The sequence below is a fragment of the Brachionichthys hirsutus genome, chromosome 3 (assembly GCF_040956055.1).
Source record: "Brachionichthys hirsutus isolate HB-005 chromosome 3, CSIRO-AGI_Bhir_v1, whole genome shotgun sequence".
NCBI classification, from domain to species: domain Eukaryota; kingdom Metazoa; phylum Chordata; class Actinopteri; order Lophiiformes; family Brachionichthyidae; genus Brachionichthys; species Brachionichthys hirsutus.
In genome coordinates, this window is record NC_090899.1 from 11,749,886 (window position 1) to 11,771,703 (window position 21,818).

The window sequence follows — 21,818 nt, forward strand, 5'->3', positions numbered from 1 at the left end:
GATCCGTGTTTCCTTGGGGGGGGCTACTAATGCTGACTGTGCACATTTATCTTCAACACAAACCAATTCTTCAAAAGTGTGTCGTAGGAAACTAAATTGTTCTGCCACCCAGAAGCAAAGTTTCAGACAGGCTAAATGAGCTCTGCCTGAGGCCCAGCATGTCAAAGGTTAATCTAGTTTATAGCTTCTTTATTGATTTATCATTGCTTTCTGCTAAACTTTCATTGTCTTGATTTGTATCCCTCACAGATGTGCACATTTATCAAATAAATTCATGTCGTTGTGTTTCCCTCTCTGTTGTCTTGCAGGCATGAACCTTGCGATCTGTGTGTGTGTTCTCTTGGCTGCTCTGTCCAGTGGTTCCTTGAGTCTTCCCTCAGATGTCATGGTGAGACGCAAACACACAAACACATTTATTGAAATGATGAAACCTCGCGCCATTGGCTTCTTCTCCGTCCCCACCTTTTTTTTTCTTCCAGTCACAGAGAGCTGAGGGTGAGGCAGGCTCACCCGACAGCCCGTCCCCACGTCACACACGTCGGACCCGCTCAGCTCAAGCGCCCCCCTCAGGGAAGCAAGTGAACTACAACCAACCCCAGGATGCTGCAGACGCTCGAAAGAACCTGAGCCAGCTGCTGGCCAGACTCATCTCCAGGAAAGGTGAGGATGAAGAGGAGAGCAGGAGTCTCTCCCTTCAGCCATCTTGTATCATTGCTCTCCTCTTATTTGTCTCCGGCTCGTGTTTTCATCCTCCCATCTCTCTGACACTCAGCCTTCTGTAATGAGCCATCCCTCATGCTGCGTCTTCATCCCACCATATGGCATTTCCCACCTCCCTTTCCTCTCTCTGCCTTTCCATGCCTCCTCCACTCGTCTGCTCCCCTCCTGACCTCACCCTCTGCTCTCTCTGCGTGTCGCTGCGTATCTTTGTTAACTGAACACTGTGTGACCGGGCCACCAGCTGAGCCCACTGGTCTTACAGGACACAGACTGGAACAGAGACGGAACAATCATGACTTCCTCCGACCGCGTCATTCCGACATAAACCTTTTCATTATTTAGTCAGTTAGAAAAACGGATATTGGATTTGTACAAGTAGGAAAAACATCCTCCTGTCCTCATCATACGATGAATGTCATCGCGTACTTTCCGACGTCTCCTCCAGGCTCACCCTACCAGACCAGATCCTCGCTCACCAGCAGAGCCAGCGGTCTGGCCCCCGGCCACAGGATACAGGACAGAGATTACGTCGGCTGGATGGACTTTGGCCGACGCAGTGCAGAAGAGTACGAGTACTCCTCCTAGACCTAGAGGCACGGCTCACATTCACTGAAAACTGAGTTATGAACCCAAACCAATAAAAAACAACAGAAATGATGAGCAACTTTCTCTAACCACATCTTGACTTTATCCTAGACCGAATCGAGTATCATTATGTAAAAGCAGAGATGAGGATTATCCTGCAAAATAAAGTGAGTTCAGGCTGCGTTACAAAAGCACCATTCACCTTCTCAAATTATAGAACTAAAAATAGGACAAAAAAAATGCTTTGCTTTTGCCAATATCATGAAAAATGCATAGAAAATTAACAGAAAGTCTGCATCTCTAAATCTTCTACAATAAGGGACATATATGGGATTAAGTCTTCATGTTATAGACTATATAGAGGAACAAGCGATTGTCTGATGTGTGCACACGTTTGGGAGAGCAGCAAGGGTCCATGGCAGAGAAGGATGATGTATAAATCACTATTTGTGTGTTCATGACATGAAATAAATAGAACATATCCCCGCACCGTAAATCCAACAGGAGTCAAACACAAGTTTAGGATTGAGGAATTTCAAATGGCTTTACTGATTATAATGTTATGACATTATGAAGGGCTGATCCCAAAACATTTTGTTTCTAACACACCTGAAGCTTTTCCTGCTTCAGGTGTGTTAGAAATAGAGAAATCCATCTCTATGAGCGTTTGGTTTCACTCTGCAAACATAAATCAGGATTTCTTTGGATTAGCACATGGAATAATGCGCCAGTTCTAAAAATAAATGTTGCGTTTAATGTCATGAGATAATTAGTATTGAATCTCAATTAATAAAGCAGAAAGCTTAACTTCAGACATCGTTGTTGGTTCTGCTCTGTTGTTGCCTGCACTGCACAGAGGTTGTAAAGAACAACACGATGGGAAAAGACAACACACTTTCCTTACATCCCTGAAAATTATAGAACAAAATGCATGAATTAGGTCGTCCAGGTTACCGGTAATTTAATCAAATACTACTGTGGAGCAACGACCAAGCGGATTGGCATCAAGTGAAGAGGGCGTTTCTCACAGTTTTTAGTTTGGAAATACAATTTGTCCCTAAAAACATAGATGATCATGTATCTGATGTGATTTTGTAAATTAAATATTGTGTGTGTATGAAGTCTGACGATCACAGGATGACAAAGACAACGTATTTTCTGTTGTGTTTCCTTTGTTATTTATCTGATTGAGAATGAATAAAATATTACATGAACTAATGAATAACCTCAAATGGCTTCACAGACACGTTTATATACTGTCAGATTAGCAGTGCTTCATAGCTGTCTGCTTAAAAAATACAGAAACAAAAGAACAAAGAAACACACGTCTAATGTTTACTTTACAGTAACATGAAGTAAATACTCAATTTTATATTAACTTGGTAAAATAAACTATTTAACAGCTTCAACAACCGAATAAAACAAGAACAATCTAAATGCATATGCATTATATAATATACATACACAATATAAAAGATATAAGAACTACTTATCTAAAATATAATGAAAAACTGCAGCATATAGAGGGTAACAGATATCATCAAGTAATAGGAACCCTTAAAAAAAAGAAGTTTTGTTTCCACCTGAGAAAAAGAGGACGGTTGTGCATAACTGGGCATTCTAAAAGGACAATGATTCCAAATATACTCGGGCTTAACTTAAAAAGACCTTGATCATTCTATCAGTGATCTGCCTTAGGTTTTTATATACCGGTATATAGCTCAGAAAAATAGAGGGAACACTCCTGTTATATGAAGTATTACTGATTGTGAATCAATTCCACCTGCTGTTGTGCAATTTGGACAGACAGACATGTAGAAAGGAGAGACAGCCCTTTAAAGGAAGGTTCACAGGTGGTGGTTCCAGACCGTCCCCTCTCTGTGTCCTTTCTGATTGACCCCTGGCTAGTTTAGCATTTCTGCAGTGACTTTGCCGCTAGTGGAATCATGAGGCGGTATCTGCAGCCCATAGAAGTTGCTCAGCTAGAGCAGCTCCTCCAGGATGGAACAGCCATGCTCGCAATGGCCAGAAGGTTTGCAGTGCCAGAAGCACCCTGCCTGCTGTTCGGCACCAGGATGAGATTGTCAGGCCATATACTGGTGCAGCTGGCCCTGGGTTCCATCTGGCTCATGACACACACACACGCACACACACACACACACACACACACACATTAAGGTTTTACACTTTGATTTTAGGTATGGGTATGAATCCAGTCCTCAATGAGTTAATGATTTTGTATTCCTTTAAAAAAAAAATGTTTTATTCCATTCTTTTTTTCTCAAAGATTTACACTATGGAATTAAAGATTTTAAATTGATTATTTAACTCATTGCGATCTGGGAGGTGTGAACTAAGTGTTCTATTTTATCAAAGCAAAAGTGTATCCGAGCAACTACCGTTACTTTGGCAGGACGATGTAGTGTTTTATATTCTATTGCTGCATTACACACCCTCACAGGGACGACCTGACATCGCGTTGAAACACTGGACGTTCAATTTGGCTTCTCAACTACTCGTGTTTCTTTTCTTCATTTTATGATCACACATTTTTTTATATTACTACACTCATATGGACACAAATTAGGTTCAAATATTCAATAAAAAAAAAAACCATAATATTCTGATGTATTGGTTTATTCATTCATTTTAAATACACTGATTTCCATCATCCACCGTCTCGTGGTCCAATAACCAGGGAGACAAGCAGACATTCAGTCGCACCTCCATGTTTCAAATACCACGAGATTTAACATATTAAAAAAAATATACAGATAGATGACACGACATATCAATGGTATAAATTTCATGACAGTTTTTAAACAAACAAACAAACAATGGTACCATTTACCCAAAACCAAACCATAGTCCTAGAAAGTGCTATAGGTCAAGAGTCCCTGTTCTAAGAACATCAGTACAAAACCACTGATACGGGATCAGCCTTTTCAGTGGACCGATAGATTTACGTTATAAATATTAGTTTCATTTGAAGTATTCAAAAGGCCAAGATCCAAACTATTCTTCTCGTGACTTTTGTCTTACAATTAAATGTATTTAAATATACCAAAGGTGCGACTACTGGTTTCCCCTTCAGTTCTTAAATCAGGGACGTGACTGAGTTTGAAAGTGCAACAGAAATACAGATGAGAACAGACGACGTATTGCTTTCACCCGACTCAACTGGGAGTTTAGAGTCACCATATATATTTAAATGAAAACACAATACACAACTACTTGCTGGCATGTGCTCTAAAATAGAAACCTATACAAAATTGTATTGATATGAATGGTTGTGTATTATCAGCGTTTGTTTCCTATAATTTACGAAAGATAATAAATCCGGTTCACTTCTCGCTCCACAGTCATTCCTGTTTTGGTCCCCGTTTTGACTTTAACTATTAAAGTCACCATTAAATGATGAGCGCTAAACATTTTTGTAAACTGTACACCAATCAAACATATTACTTGTTTTGTCATGCGTCGCCTGTAGCAGTGACCCGTGACTAGAGGAAACACAGAGACATGTCCGCGCCTCAGTGGAAATGTCCCATGGCCTCAGCAGCCTTCGCCCTCACGACAGGATCAGGATCCTGGAGCAGCATCACCAAACCTGAGGAACAGACCCAACAGAGCGTCAAAGGAGAAGACATGCGATGAGTTCACACACGTCTGAAGGAGATCACACCTTTGGTGATGGTCCCCATGTTGAGGTGGGAGAATTGCTCCTCCGGAAGATTCCCCAGCAAAAACCCTGATAACACACACAGACACACACCTGATAACCAAGTCCCAGAGTATAGCTTCACACTGCTTATTTCACATTTATATACCTATAAACATGGCCGCGCCTGCTCTGACCTCAGGCCAGTTGCTCTTGAAGAACTGCGTGACTGAGATGTGATAAAAGTTCAACATCCCGGGAAAGTCCTGGATCTATGAACGACAAATAATAACCGTGTGGCTCATGAATGTAATCCATTACTCAATAAAAGGTATTTCTACAACTCATCACATTTACTTGGTGGTGAGTAATACACTTCATACTGGAAGCCATGCTAATGTTTGACTGCGCATCTTTACCAGGTACTTGGTGAGATCATTGATGAACTCTCCGTAATGCAAGCTCTGGTCTTCATGGAGATGGTTCTGGAACATGGTCGCGATCAGTTCCGAACCCACCACAGGAGAACATACTCGCATCGCATACTTACAGGCCTTGACGGATACAGAAACACATAGGAGGTGGAGATTTATCCATGAGAAAAACAACTCTGTGTGGTGTGTGTTTGCTTCTATACCTTGACAACCTGTGGGTTGGGGTCAACCAGGTGTAACAGCAGACTGACCAGAACATTGTGGATCTGGTCTTTGAACACTGGCTCACCGGAGCCAAACTTGGACAGGTTCCCCATCAGGTAGATGGCAGCGCAACGGATTTCATCATTCTCCTGTAGGAGTGCAGATTGTAGCCTTAGTTCTACATTAATCTGTGCATTTCTTCCTTCATCCGCTCACAGAGCTACAGAACAATAACCAGTCTGAATAACTGAAGGACGTTACATGCTCTGTGTGTATGTTTTACTAAAATAAACAGACAGCATGAAACACACATTTGGATACGAACGATGGCGTATAATCATGAAACATCTTTAAAAATCTAAAAGGGACACTCACACTTTCTAGGAATGGTTTAATCCTCATGAAGATGTAGACCACCAGCAAGTGGACATTCTTCTTGTCCAAATAGAGGAGGACTTTAGAGAGACCTGACATGGCTTCAAGGGTAATCAGCTTTCCTGCAGGAAGACCAGAGGAAAGAAATGACAAAGACAGATTCTGTGACTGACAGAGACGACTGCTGAACATTTGATGTGATAAATATGATGGAAAAGTGAACTAGTAGACTGTAGGAAGTCGCTGCAACGTTTCTTTCCACACAGAAAAAAACACTTTGCTCTCAAATTACCTGGATCATCTTTCTCCTCCATGCCTGAGCTCATGGCTGCTAGCAGCTCCTTAGCATATTTATTCACCTGATGGGAGGGAAAGAGTCAAATGAGGTAGAAGATGATGTGTCCAAAGACCCTCCTAAACATTCTTGTACCTTTTCAGGTGATCCTACAGCTATGTTGCCGAGCCCCCGCACCGCCAGCATGCGTACGGTGCATGATGGTTCTGAGATCCTCTCCATCATGTTGTTCATTAGCACATCTATCAACATCAACTCTGTCACAACATGGTGGTTTAAGAGCTGAGGAGAGAGACACAAGATCATATGGAGCTCTTTAGGCATTTTGATATGATGCCAACAGACGTGGGCATTTCCTGTTATTTCACTTGGAATGAAAATGAATAAATAAAACTATGTTTCCTTGGGATAACATTTCACGGTGCATCACCTCAGAGAAGAAGGCAGTGACGGTGATTCTCTGGCATTCATAGATGCTATTCAGGGAGGGACACAGACACTCCACAATGGCAGGCAACCGTGGACCAGCATGCTTAGACATCGCCCTATGGACAAGACAAACGTGTCCAAATTTACAGATGGCATATTTAAAAGGCAGGAATTATCTCCAGCACAGACCAGCAAGTTATGAGGGGGGGGGGGGAAAGTGGTGATCATATTTAATTATCAAGGTAAAAAACCTAATGAAGTCGTTTCTGTTCAGTTTACTTTTTACCATTTTGTCAAGTCATTTATTTCTCATCGCGGCTGATGTGCACAGAGCCAGTATTTATCCAAACTTCAACCTTCCAACTCGTTGGCTTCTGGATTACAATGTGCAACACTACAGCTGAGCTTACCTTGCCAGTAGTGTAACTCCAGCAATGTGTGTATTTGGTTCTTTGATTGCGTCCCAGGCCTTATCTTCATCCAGCCTTTTCAACACCTCATCTAACTGGGCTCGTGCTAACAATATTCGCAGGGCATCAGCTGCTACCCTAAAACACAACAACCAATTACATCAAAATTGTTAGTCCACACAGATCCATAATTTAGCTCTAAACTAATTAGAGAGAAGGACACCAACCCAGCCACGTGGGTGGAGGCAGCATGTTTGTTGTTGTTGTCCTTCGGTGCCGAGACCCCAACACTCGCTCCCAGCCTCACAGCGAGACACGAGAAGAGTCGAGGAAAAAGACTGACTGCCGCCTCCTGACTCTGACCGTTTAATAACAGTTCTTTGAGGCCGCACGTCATCTGCAACAAAAGAAGACCCACACAGTCGTAGCCTGTGTCGTTTGCTCACTACAAAGCTACAACAGAATCAGAGCGCTGTGCATGATGTTTGCAATCTTCCATATTTCTACCAGTGAAACCGCAGTAGAATATCTTAAAATGCACTCAGTGACATGTTCGCATTTGTGACTTACAGCCAGCGGCTGCCTGGTGGCCACCTTTGTTGTGCCTCCTCTGATCATTGACTCCTTCTTTTCTACGTAGGGTGCAAATATGGCAAACTTCTCAATCACAAACTCAATGACCTCATTGGCAACGATGGGGTCTGCTCCCAGGACCATCCACATCTCACAGGTCCAGCTGGACGGAAGAATCATTACAGGTATGAACATTAGAATAAAATAAAATGGCTCTGGAGAATTCATTACAAGAGCTTGTGAAGGAAAACTAGTATCCACAATTCTCAATTTGATATAGACCTGTCAAAAGGAAGTGGTTGGTTGACTAGTGTGTTGACAACAGTGTGGAGATGCTGAGAAGCCAGGATCAGGACAGTCTGACTCGCTGCCACTCTCACCTAAACACAGGTACGCCGATACGTTTGTTACGGCATCACAGAGAGATGGATTTACAACGATGGAATCAGAATCAGAATCCTTTATCGATCCCCGGAGGATAAAGATAGAACTATATCCTGTTTATCATTGGAAAAATAAGCAGACGAAAGGTAACGTCTCTATTTCTTCACGATTCAAAACATAATAGAAATAATATAAAAAGAGGTATTAAATGATACAACTATGAATGTGACCTGTTCCTCTGTGATGCTCTGTAGACGCACATGTAGGACCTCCAGCATCTCTGGGACCTAACACGCACACACACACACACACGCATCATGTTCGGTAGTCCAGTGCAGATGGTGTCTAATACATGATGCTTACATAATTATGGATCTCAGAAGATGCTACAAAAGCTGTGTGTGTGTGTGTGTGTGTGTGTTACCAGATCTTGTAGTCCCCCTCCTCTGCTCTTCAGCAGCGTATTTAAGATGACAGCTGAAGCTCTGCAGCAGTTTGTCTGACTGTCAGCCAACCCTTCAAACAACATGAATACCAGCGTCGTCATCTGTTGCTGCGGGAGACGCTTACTCATCACCTGAAAACACAGGAAGTGAGTTTTACTGTAAGCGTCTTAATAGAACTAACTTTACATGAAGATTAATAAGTTAACGTTGACTGTACGACTGGTCAAATTGTGTTCAGGATAAGGTCAAAAATAGAGAAGCCTGTAGTAATGGTCTGTTAAACATTACAGTTTAAGGCTTGATGATTGAATAGAAATGTACCTTTGTGAGTTCAGAGCAGGCCCTATATAGAGTAAAGGGGTCAGGATTCTCCAGTTGGTCTTTTAGGGGAATTAGACTGTCCACAGCTTCATCCTTATGATCGAGGGAGAAACCTACACACAGTTAAATCAAGTCAGAACAGTGAACCTTTAAGATTAAGCTGGTCTATATATGCCATGGGAAATATTCATTATATATAAGTTACAAAATAATAAAATAATGCAAATGAAATGACTGAGGTAAAAAGTCTGGGGCTGCATACCTTCATAACGTAGCTGTATATAAAGCAGAGTATATATACAGTCGACAGCAGCAGTGCACACAGGAGGGTGAGGGTCAGAACACCGCGGAGACAGTCGACCAAGCAGCGCTCCAAGGTTGTGGAAAGAAACCATGTTCTTTACGAAGATGCACGGAAATTAAAGTCAGACAAAAGCCGTAACAAGAGCGAAGAAGCAGGATATTGATTCATAAAAATACGACAGTGTAGCAAAAACGTCAAAAAGGTATGGAGAGTTACAGACGGAACAAAAAGTCATGATGACAACCAAGAGACTCATATGTACTGTTACCATGGTGACAGGCATGTCGCCAGGCACCACGAGGTGCAGGCTCTCTTCCTTTGTGTGTGCGTACCTTGACAGTCAGATTGTCCATGTAGTACTTCAGTATGTTAGCAGTAGCTGTGATGGATCGCTGCCTCTCGTGGTCCTGTCCGGAACTCAACCACGGCTCGATGTGCTTCAGAGGACGAGAACAGCAGCAAAAGCTAATCGTTTATACGAGATGACTGTAAACCAGTCAAGTGTATTTACAGTGTGGTGTTCAGCTATAGCCTGCAGGACTTCTAAGGTACAACAGAGGAAATGGAAAACAACATTAATACACTAATCTGATTAGGTTATCACAATAATTGATTTTTGGTTTGTTTAAAAAGTCCTATTTTGTAATTCACCTTGAAGACCATCTGCAGGCCATCGGGTGTGGGTTCCTTGACCAGAACACTTTCCAGAAGCTCCTGCAGTGCAGCCAACGTGTCTCTGTATAGAGCCTGTATACATTTATGACATATTTATACACACACACACATATACAGAAGAGCTATGAATCAGACAAACATCGTCGGAGTGTGAACATCCCTGCGTTACTCACCTTTCTCTGCTGTGGTTCCAGTATCTCCTCTTCCTTTGTTTTCTCTGGAGTGTGCGTCTCGGGCGGGAGGGAGAACACATTGTTCACACACACCTTTAGTAAGTCAAAGGTCTCATTCTCACAAAGGGCAGGATCTAACGGCCTGAATGAGTCGGAGTCAAAGGTAAAACACCAAGACATGTAAACGGCTTGATCACATTTTAAACTTAGTTCAGTTTTGAATTACATTTATGCTGCGCTGGAAAGCTTTAAGCTCCATTTCTGTGATTCACATTAAGTGTCATGTGTTGCCATCATTTTGTAAAACTGCAAATTAATTTAAGTCCATTTGTTTTCTCTTGCTTTCTCCAGCTGAAGGATACACGAGGTCGGCACAGGTGGTCATCACGAGATGGCGTACTGGAGTCCTCAAAGAGTCCGCTGGCTCCGCCTTGATAAAATCCTGACCAGGGTAGAACAGCCGGAAGAGTGATCACAACAAACATGGTTGTCGAATATACATCGTATTAAGCCATTTTTATTTCTGACAGTTTTAACAAACTCAAAGAGTCACAACTCACCAGCATAACAGTAATGAGCTCTTGTTTACGAGAGAAAAAGTGGCCTTGCTTCTTCGCGCACTCACGGATGGCTTTGGCTATCATCCCGACACTCTGGATCAAACTGAGCTTCATGGTCAGGTCCTGAAATGTGGAAAGGCACACAGAAATACTATATAAAATACCCACATGCATTCAGCAGAACAAACGAGAAACACAGATCCAAAGATTCAGATCAAGCAGAGAGAGAGATAAGCAATAGTCAAAGAAAATTAGGACAATAAGACTTTCAAATTTGTTAGGGATGCAAATAACAAGGCAAACTGCAACCCCGTTGAGCAAACGCAACAGAGTGAATTTAAGCCAGCGCCACCCAAAAATCATTCCAGAAATATGACAATTGATCAATCAATGCACCCCATCATTCAATCAACCCAATAGAGTTATTGCTGATTGACCCGCCACTTCTATGATGGAGAGATGTTTGAAATCAGAGTTGATTGTTAAGAGCAGATTGGTTCCTCAGAAAACCAGCTGCAAGACACAAAGAGCTGTTAGGACAGAGAGAGATTATAGAGCTCTTTAAAACGGTGAGACACTGAGGAACAATGGAAGAGTAGCCCTCAACGAAGAAAGAAGAGGAGTGTGACAACCTAGTTTGAAATGTCTTGGTGCAGTTTGGATCTGTGGTTGACGCTCAAACTATTCCGGCCATAAAGCCTTTATGATGAAATCATTAAATACAGGAGAACATCTGTGTGTTCCTTTTCAAACAAGCTAGGGGGCTTTGTGGCGACACCCATGTGTGTGTGCGCCACCTCTCCAGTTGTGTAATTGTTCCATCTCATACTGATGCTGGTGTGTTCATCATCCAGAGGCTCAATGGAACCTTTTGCATCAGGATAATAAAAATATACCAAAATGAATCTGAACAGGACGGAACCGTTTCGTTTGATTTGAGCATGTTCTCTTAAGGACATTTAACAAAGTGGCAGAAGTAAACTAATGGGTAAACTGGCTCTTCAGAATATTATTTGCGCCAGACTGGAGTAACGACTCATCCCTGATCTGATCTAGGAGAGATAATTTATTACAGTGAGCTCAGTTATTATCCGAGTTTACTTCTCAAAAGTGTTCTCATTTGATCAATTTCCTAATTGTCACCCAGGTTGGTCTCGTTGGTATTAACTCTACGTTTGAGAAGTGAACTGCGGTTTTCCTTCTCGACATGGGCATTAACCTGGTGCTCCACCCCTGTGAAATATTACCGAGATACAATGAAGGAAAAGCTTGAAGAAAAAGTAGTTGCTCTGATGCATCAAGCTGAAAACAATTTAAGAGACGATATCACCACACCAGTGCAAGGAAGGAAAGTAATACAGAGTAAAAGAAGGGTTTCGGGATTCCTGTGAAGATACCTTTGTCTCTACTTTAATCCCCAGAACCTGCATGAAATAAAGGCGACAGAGTCAGGACTGTGCATACAAAACTGTTAGTTTAAGTGCCTAATTTTGATTGCTCAAAATAACAAAATAAAAATAACACAGGCTTTATGAGATCTCAAAGCTCTTCTGCTGTTTTGTAATTGCACGTAGCACTGTGATGTAGAAAGGCCTGGGTGTGGTCACATAACAGGTGAGCCTAGAATACCAAATTATAACGGACCAGAATGATGTGTGTGTTTTTGGTGTCATTTATATGTGATTAAAGTCAAGTTAACTCAATGTCTGCGTGTAACAGCACTGCACTCTTGCATGGCTGCAAGATCTCATTTGAATCAACCTCCCGCCTGTTTGGGCCTCTTTCTTTCTTTTTTGCGCATCACGCTGCCGGACACGAAATATCACAAACAGACGGGGAAAATTTCCAGAGCTGAATTTCAGCATCGGTTTCAAACATCTAAACTACAGTGAACTACTTGATTCATAATTAGTTGTATGCCTTCGTTAAAAACTTGTTTCTCCTTTTCATCAGAGTATTAAAAGCACCAACCTTCAATAATAAAGTCATGTTACCTTCGTACTGAAGTGTTTACTGATGCAGCGAAGGATGTCTTGATCGATGCGGGTCAGAATCTTCTCCGGAGGAGCGTTTAGAGCCACTTGACCGTAACACAAGATTAACGTGCTTTTCACCTTCTCCACCTCCACGTCATTACGCTCCTCAGAAAGGGAAACAAAAGAGACATCAGGAAACTGAAGCTGAACGTTAGTAGCAACACAATCTGACAGAAGGACACCAAGTCATATCAGAAATGTTGTACTTTGAGAAGGTTGAAGATGCTGGGTGATTTCTTGAAGGCATCCGATTTCCCAAACTCATCCAGCTTAGCCAGAGTTCCCTCCAAGTGGCTGTTAGCGCACAGACCGACACCCATTGCAAGTCCCTGAAAGAGGGAGATAATACAAACCAAAAGTCAAGACCATAAGCTTGATTAAGTTTTAAACTTCATGACACTGGTCACTGAAAAACGTACTCAGGTTGTTGTTTTTTTACTGATTTTTAATTTAAGATCTACGTTTAAGGTACCTCTCGTTCAATGGCATCATTGTGTCGCGCTGCAAGGAGGATTTCCTGCAGCTGTTTTTTAACCACCTCCTTATTGAATGACTGTTGGAGAGTCACGCCTATGAATCGATATAGGAAACTCTAAAGAGGGACAAATATATATTATTATTGTACTGTTTGCCCCCTCGGCAACTGCAAAATATATATAATGCAACATCACTGCTCCCTAAATATCCCACAGTGCACCATGGACATGGGACAGTTTACAAAAGGATATGCAATTAGTTGTCCTTGTATCGACTAACACATTTTAAAGGTATTATGAAAAATGTGGTGGTGGAGAAATGTGCACGTTTTTTTCTTGAGGCCACAGAGCTCACCTTCTCCTCCAAGGCGCTGTTGTAAGTGGAGAGGTACCTTGTGGCTTCTGCTGCCAACTGACACACCCAGCTGTCATCATCCAGAGTAGCCAGAGTTTTAGATAAGAACTGAGGAGGGTTTTAGCAAAATTAAGTCCTATTTGACAACTTCTCAATGTAACGGACAGTTAACGCATTTTTACTGTCTATAATTACTTATAGTGTTGAAAATAAAAACAAGAAAACCTTGAGAATCTTTTCGATCCAGTGCTTCTTATTGAGGCTCTCTGCCGTCGTCTCTGGAAACAGAAACATGGATCAGAGGACAAAACTACTGTCAATGAGAAAGGCAGGAAGAGGAACCAGACATAAATGTCGATTCTGGTGTTGCTACAGAAAATGTTCTCAGTTCATATAAATATATCTAAACATGAGGTCCAGATAATTCCATACCTTCTAACAATGAAATCAACGGAGGAATCTCTTTCTCCCACAGTATCTCTGCATTGGGATGGACGTTGATGCCGAGGACTTGAAGTAGAGAGAGGGAGGGAACGCCATGATCTCTGTTGTTGAATGGAAACGCTGCATTCACCTGGGTCACAAACATGTGGACAATCACATAGATGCCAGTCACATCGTAAACATCAAACCCTGAGACATATTTGAGCGCAATAACAGTAGAACCCTTCAATCTGTGCTGCTTATATAAAGAATGATCAGCACTAAAGAATACAAACTCACAGATCACAGAAGTGACTGAATCATTAAATTCAGTCAATCAGACTTGACATCTGATATGGATTATTTAACATGACCGACAACTTGCTATTCATTAATAATACCTAATTACAATGTGTTGTTGCTGGCAGCTATTCGACAGGAGTTTTTGTTCCATATTTTTGCTCCATGTCTTCAGAGTTTGAAGCAGTGTTAAAGGGTTGAATTTACTTACCAGCAGTCTGACCATTAGTGTTTGAGGAGAGGGCAGATTGCCTGGGAGAAAGAGATAACACATGTTAGCTGTTGCAAATTATACATATCACTGAATACACCATGCTGCTAACTTGAACAAAGAACTGTGGCCAGTTCATAGATTTCTCCTACCCTCCTGTACAAAATCTATTTTGAAGCTGGGCTCCTGATTATTTTTCTTCTTGTTTCCCAGATCTATCAGACTCTTGCACAGAGGCGTGGTGGCATTGCTGTACTGTAAGGGCGTCAAATAGTACAGAAGCTTTGGCCACAGCACCTGCAAGCAACCGAACATTTGTGTCAAGTTGCTGAACAAACAGAAAAGTATTCATCAAGCAAACATGGACCTGCAAATAGACAAATCAATCATCAACAGTCTAGCATGGTGGGTAAACAAGCAGCTAGTCAACATACATCAGCAAGTCGTCCAACAGTGGTGGTCAGGAGATGAAGGGTGCTGTCGCACATTTTCCTCAGGGACTCATTCGTCACCTCCTCTGGATCCGAGGGCTTCTCGGCTCTCTGGATACGCACAGACACAGGAACACATACTAGCCTCTTTCTGTGACTGGCTTGGTTTAACACGAGGAAAGGATCAACTGATGAGCTAAGAAATACCTTCCTTTTTCTCAAGTTAACAACGAAATTTGATTTACACCGACTGTGAATAGCAGTGTTATTAGCTTCTGCACAAATCCTTTTCTATCCAATCGAAGCACAACAGAAGATGCACCTGATATGTGTCGTATAAGGCGCAGTGTTGAACAATGAATCGAACCAGCAACTCCCCTCCCTCTAACTCCAGGTAGCCGTGATGAGCCATCGCACTGATCACCTGGACCACACGCTTCTTGACCTGAACAGTCCAGAGATCAAAGGAACACAAAAATGCTGAATATAGAACAAGCAGAAAAAGTATTTTTCCTGCTTAGAGACTGCGTGTTTAAATGTGTGCTACCTTATTGCTGTGGTCAGCCATCGGTTGTCTGATGCTGGCCAGAATCAGCAGCTTCCTACCTTCCATGATGGAAGCTGCAGCACAACAATTGTTTTGAATACAATTCAAAGAACACTGTATGACTGAAAACGTGTAAATGTCCCTCGCTAACACACGTGGACTAAGAGCTAGGCATGTATGAGACGAGTAGAAATAGCATGTCCACTCACTGGTGGAGTTGAGGAGGTGACGAAGGACACCCAGAGAGCCCACCCTACTGCGTTCATTACTGTTCTCCAACTTCTGCAGGACAAAGAAAACCAGCCTGTCTGGGAAGGAGTTTGCTAGAGAGAGAAAGAGAAGAAAAGAAAAGAAGAAATTCAGAATAGATAACAGTAAACTAAAAATATGTCAGATCTGACGAAGCAGATAGCAGCACATAGAATTTCAAACATACGAGTATTCTGTGAAGCGTCCTCTTGCTGGATTATCTTAAACTGTACATTAGCACCCAGCATGCTGGAGACCCTTATATAAACATCACCACGGCACAAATGGATTGATCGATCAATCATAAATTTAAAAAAATGAACATTCCAACCAGTGGAATGATTGTGTGTATTATTTGTAACACAATGATATGAATACTCTTTAAATAAATGCTCATTTGAATTAATTATAACCTCGTTTTGAAGTGCTGCGTAAGCACATTAGAAAACAGATCCTGTATCAACGTATTTGAAACAAGCCAAAATGCAAAAACAGGAAAGGCGAGGGAGAGAAGGAGAACTGCCACAGATAAAATGATTATCTCGTGGTGGACAATTGTATTGAATGGTGCAATAACAGCAGTCACATTGACTCTACGCCCATCCACACAAGCAGCAGATGAATACCCAGTAAGCTGAAGCAGCGCAGAGCCTCGTTGTGGTTCTTGGCAGTGGGGAGGTTACTGTAATCAACAGGGGCAGACACCTGAGGGGAAAGGAACTGTTATACAACATATTCTTTACATAAAAAAATTATTACAATCATAGATCAGCTTCATGAAAATGTTGCACTTAAGTTAAGATTTCTGTCCCTGTAGTAGTAATAATATAATGGAGATGAAAATACTACAATAGGTGTGGTGGCTGTGACTATTATGCATCTGAATCAGGTGTGGCTGATCACACATTTCTTTTTGAAGCACGCATTAGAAGATTTAAATCTCCTCCTTGTTGACTTGAGCCGAGTTTCTGAACTGGAAATAAGAAGTAAGAATTTTCATGAACCGTGTTTTTAGTTCCTGCTGATTTTATTTGCATGAAATGTTCCCAGTGCATGCCAGGCAATCACATGCACACGCACACGCGCACACACACACACGCACACACACACGCACACGCACACACACACAGAAATGGTGGAGTTATGTTGCAACAGCCAAGGCATTAAACAAACTCTCAACTGAGTCACAAGGTTTTGGAAACATGTGACCACAAAGACCACAGTCATTTGACATAATCACGACGCCGCATAACAAACGTGTCCTTTCAATGCAGAGCCATTAATCCCCGGGTGAGATACTAACGATAACTAAATGTGAGTCACATCAAGCAGTTTATCATGAAAACCGCTGAACAATATAATAGTTGTAGCTTTTTTTGTGAGTTTATTAACAGGTTCAAACAATTTATATGTCCTAAATTAAATGAGCATTAAATAATATTAACACCTCAGGTCAACTGTCACGTTTGAAAGGATTCATACAGGCAGAGAACAATCTGTAGGATCGTACCTGATGCCCAGTTCCATTTGTTCATGCGATAAAGGTAAAAGCTTCAGAAATACTTAATCGCTACCTGTTGATGCAGTGCAACGAGTACACTGTCCAGTTGGGTCTCCAGCACTCTGCTGCCCATGTTGATAGAAGCATCAATCACTTGGCACAGACTCTGTGTGAAGGAACAACATATCACTCATCCTGGATCAGTCCCATGTTTCTGAATGGAAATTACTACTGGTATTAAATGTATAGTTAAGAGCCTCCAACCGTACTGACCTTACTTATGAGATAGTGCTCGTTGTTTTTCTTGTACAGAGACAACATGGCAGGAATGAGTTTCGGGATGTGCTCCTCCAGTTTATCACTGGCCATTAGATGACACATGGAGCACACTGCCTCGGCTACTGTTAGCCTCAACTGGAACACACAGAGACAGCGACGCAGGACGCCGGGTGATGGATTAGACAGATTAGCGGACATGGATTCACCAACTCATAATATCAACGACCGATGGCGTGTGGAGCGTTCACTCTAAAGACAAGCATGATGAAAGCATCAATCTGTAGTTACGTAGACTGTACTTTGTGGCCATGGCGTGACATTTCAGCAGGGAGACTGGACAAGGGAGCCACACATGATTAAAGTAGCTGCTGTGTTGCTGCACGAATTGGGGTTGTAATTGCTGTTAGGGTAGACTATGTGTTGTTCTAATTCAGCTTCTCTGTTCCCTGTAATTCAGCATCAGAGCATGGTGGTTAGATGGTTCAGTACACTACAAAGCAGGATTTACATGCCCCAACTGACAAAAACTAACGGTCAACATGTTGTTCCTCTCCCTTAAATGAGTGCACAGCTCACGCCTTTTGGACTGCACCATCATCATCTTTGTTTTAAAAACTCAAATGTCAAACGCAACGCGGTTACCTCAGCGTCCCTTTTCTAAGTACAACGTACTCCCAAATATACAGCGTCCCATATACACTGAAGGACAAGCTCACCTTAGACTCCCTGCTTTGTAACCAACTATTGAAGAGGATGTCAAAAGCAGAATGGATTTCACTGGAGAACGTGTCTTTCCTGACTGTGGGATCCGGAGCCTTGTCGAGGTTGGCGAGATACTCCAGGATGCTCTCAGTGAAATGACACAGCGCTGGAGGGACGGAAACAAAAATCAGAGAGGGGAGAAAAATGAGGCAAGAGATAAGAAAACAGTTTGGTTAGACGTCTACATTAGAAGAAGTAAATATTCCACAACATGGAGGTTTTTACCGGAGGAGAAGACCCACTTCATGCTGTCCTGTTTGGCCATGCTCAACATGGGCAACATGGTCCCCAGAATAGCATTCAGGAAGGGTACCATGCCGTAAACTTGAGAAAAAGAGGACGAGTACAGCATTGATAGCACGATATAATATATTGTATTTATTTTTACGAGATCAGTTCTGAATAAGGCAGAATGTGCAAAAGTTGCTTTATGGCATCTCTGACGACAGTGAAGATTCAGAATCAATAATACGGTCCTTTCATGGTATGAATCAAAGAATATGTTTATGCTACATGACATGTGGCTGTTAACACCGACTTCAGCGGGTATTGTCGCCAAAACATATTTTACCTGATAACCATATGTATTTTTATCAATACAAATCAAAGTAATCAGTTTGGTGGCTTGAGATTTTTTAAATACAGCAGATGCGACTGCTGCAGGGTTCGGGTCAATATGAGAACAATTTAGAATTGACAAACCACAAAAGTAATTTATTGACCAAATAAAGAATGATTAACTTAATCAAGGCTAATAAAGACATTTTAACACTAAACAGATCCTGTGAAAACAAGTTGTTTATATAGATCTAACAAATTCAGCAAGGAGGAAGTTACCAGAGAGTTAGTTACACTGTGGCATACAAAGTGTTTGATCTGCACGTTTTGGACAGGTTTAACTGGTTCCTGTCTTTTTCAACAACCTGTGAATGCCTGCTTTGTTGTGTGTGTGTGTGTGTGTGTGTAGGTGTGTGTATTGTTTTACCGTTGGCATTTGAAAGGTTGGCCAATGTCTGGACTATGAAGAAGTGAGGTAGGAGCCCTGGCTGAAACTTGCTCAGTATCTCTTCCATTATGTCATTGATGTGCTTGTTGCCAACAGCAACCAAGATGTTACTGGCTGCCTGTTGCCAATCACGGACGACCTCCTGAATAAACCAGGAAGATGGGATTGAAAAAAATAGCAAGGATCATTTCTCATTTGCCCTCTGCAAGAATAGAATGAAAGATGAACAACTAATATTTTACCTTTGATCGTGTCATCTCATCTGATGCCAAGGAGATGATACTCTTTATCATGGGATAACTGACCTTGTCTATCCTGCATTCAATAATCAGATCAATGGTCTGAAGAATCACAACTCTATGAGTCACCATCAACTTAAAGGGGAAAAAGGAAAAGAAGAAGACAATAACATTTCAACTATATTAACAAATGGATGATTAATTAACGCGAGAGTATTTATTTACTTATCTAGAGTAGCAGGAAATGTAAGAAGCAAAGGGTGAGATTAGATTACATGAAACAATGAAAGGTTTGAAGCATCACAAGCAACACAATTAAAAATAAATTATGGTTTTACTATATAAACTCAGGCTGGAAAAAGCAGTGGAGATTAATCATGTTATTAGTATGAAAACTGCAATGAGGTAGCACGGGTAGCATCTTCCTTGAGCCGGTCCCAAGCCCGGATAAATGCAGCAGGTTGTGGCGGGAACGGCGTCCGGCATAAAACTTTGCCAGATTTAAGCATGCAATAGACGAGCAGGTCCCCTGACGGGACAAGCCGAAAGAGGAAGAAGAAGAAGTATGAATACTGCAACAATACTGCAATATAAACAACATGAATAATTTCATCGCTCAATAAAAAAAGTCAATTTTCTGAAAATAAATTCAGCAAAATGTTTACAGAGGGGAAAACATGGGAACATCTGTTACTAATCAATTATGTTTGCTGATAAATAATGATATTTTGCTGATTTGATAACTAATAAATGAAGTAAATTTTACAAATAAGACAATCTCCACTTGAGGGAAATTGCATTGATTGGCCATTTGTAAATGTAATTTCATTGTGTGTATTTGCATGCATAATGACAAAGAATTTAAGATTGTCTGACATTTGCAGGCAATTTCATAACTGAGCGGTCCAATCCACAGCAGGAGATCTGAAACACTATCCGACAGGACAGCTCCGCATTTCAATTAACTAAGGCCCATACATGGGTCAGCAAGAATATATTAGCTTCTGTACAGTCTGTAACAGGCCAGCAAATTACATACAAGGGGGGGGGGGGGGGGGGGGGGGGCTGTACATTGTGAGCAGGTTTGACAGATAAGACTACTATTCGCAGGGTTACAGGAGTAAAGGCGGGTCTCTAATAAAGCCACAGACGTTTCCGTCATACAGAGTTTAACGTTTAACAGTTTTAAAGTGCATTTCCTCCTAATAAAGGAATGAGGCCTCTCCCAACAGCGTCAAGTTTAACTTGGTATGTTTTTTCACGTTAACTTCATGCCGGAACTCCGAGATACGCTTCCTATAATGATGTATATAATTTACCTTTGAATGTTTCAGAAGGTAGTCCTGACACATTGCTAACACTTTTTCAGGCTGTTGCTTTCCCAGGGTCAGCATTGACTTTCTGACCTGCCCCTGGACCTCTGAATCTTTATCAGTGGCAGCATCTAGGAGAGCCAGGGTCACCTCTAAAAGGTGATTCGCAACAGAGCAGAGATTGAGAAGAATTAAAATACAGAAAGAGAGAAATAGACAAAACACGAATAACTAGACAACAAAAAATGTGCGTTCAAAAACATAGATAGTCATGCTAATGGGCACATTTTTGCTATAAATGTAAAACAGAGTACCTGAAAACGTAACGTATGAGAAGCACACGTTCAGGGCCCCAAAAATAATTTGTGAACTGTCACTGAATAATTTCCAGCATAGATTTGGCTAGACTATTCCTTGTTATGAACAGATACACAGACAAGGGTAGCCCTGCACGCCTACTGTCAGAGGCATAACAAATAGTGACGGCTCGAGGCCTAATGCTTCACTAGAAAGCGTTGAGTTTTCTGCAAAAATCAAAGAAACTATTCCAAGTCTTTGGAGGAGGCTGGCGAGGAGGCTTTGATTACATGACTGCACTAGAAGAAATGGATCACGGGTCTGGGTATAAAGAGATGATATCACTACGGTATTTAATTTAGATTATATGTTTATAACAGAGTAAATTCAGAACATGCATGAAGAGAAGACGCTCACGCTCCACATCCGTCTCTTCCATGATGGACTAGCGGGACGGTGTCCTGCACAGCGTGGCTGAGGATGTAGCTTCCCTCCTGTTTGGGGCTAAAGAACACAACATTAAATATAAATATAAACCTAAACCAACAGAGCCTCTGGTTTCTGTAGAATTACATGTTCTCATTCACAAATCGCGCCTTCATGCATCTAACAAAATTGACAGAAAAAAAAAAAGTATATTTGTTTTACTTTCATTCACAATACTGACAAGAGCCATTGAATGATGACAGCCAAATGACGCCGGCTTACAGCTGACAGTGACAGCTTCACTGATACGAATACTTACCGCCAGTACTGTATAACAAATACTCCAAGTAGCTTAACTTGTACATTCACTATCAAAATCACGACGCAACGATAACGGTTGCGTTGAAACACCCAAGCA

General features: G+C 41.6%; 2 protein-coding genes across 2 annotated transcripts; one reads left to right on the forward strand and one right to left on the reverse strand.

The window, feature by feature from the left end:
• Positions 1–310: 310 nt before the first annotated feature.
• Positions 311–1,305, forward strand: LOC137917564 (cholecystokinin-like). The gene is made up of 3 exons (XM_068760282.1): positions 311–388; positions 480–660; positions 1,166–1,305. The coding sequence occupies exons 1-3, from the start codon at positions 311–313 to the stop codon at positions 1,303–1,305; spliced, it is 399 nt and encodes a 132-aa protein (XP_068616383.1).
• A 2,627-nt stretch (positions 1,306–3,932) lies between these two features.
• On the reverse strand, positions 3,933–21,413 carry mroh1 (maestro heat-like repeat family member 1). The gene is made up of 44 exons (XM_068755924.1): positions 21,392–21,413; positions 20,684–20,829; positions 19,368–19,499; positions 19,105–19,267; positions 18,345–18,443; positions 18,074–18,225; positions 17,352–17,492; positions 17,152–17,244; positions 16,204–16,282; positions 15,538–15,651; positions 15,329–15,402; positions 15,104–15,226; positions 14,785–14,892; positions 14,503–14,647; positions 14,351–14,391; positions 13,849–13,990; positions 13,642–13,694; positions 13,417–13,524; positions 13,058–13,177; positions 12,792–12,914; positions 12,544–12,690; positions 11,947–11,973; positions 10,550–10,672; positions 10,352–10,431; positions 9,990–10,131; positions 9,793–9,888; positions 9,474–9,578; positions 9,100–9,235; positions 8,838–8,950; positions 8,495–8,647; positions 8,301–8,357; positions 7,969–8,066; positions 7,684–7,849; positions 7,341–7,510; positions 7,114–7,251; positions 6,705–6,819; positions 6,410–6,556; positions 6,272–6,338; positions 5,980–6,101; positions 5,604–5,753; positions 5,386–5,520; positions 5,136–5,238; positions 4,991–5,056; positions 3,933–4,915 (listed from the first exon to the last, which is right to left on the reverse strand). The coding sequence occupies exons 1-44, from the start codon at positions 21,411–21,413 to the stop codon at positions 4,839–4,841; spliced, it is 4,911 nt and encodes a 1,636-aa protein (XP_068612025.1). The 3' UTR covers positions 3,933–4,838.
• Positions 21,414–21,818: the final 405 nt, after the last annotated feature.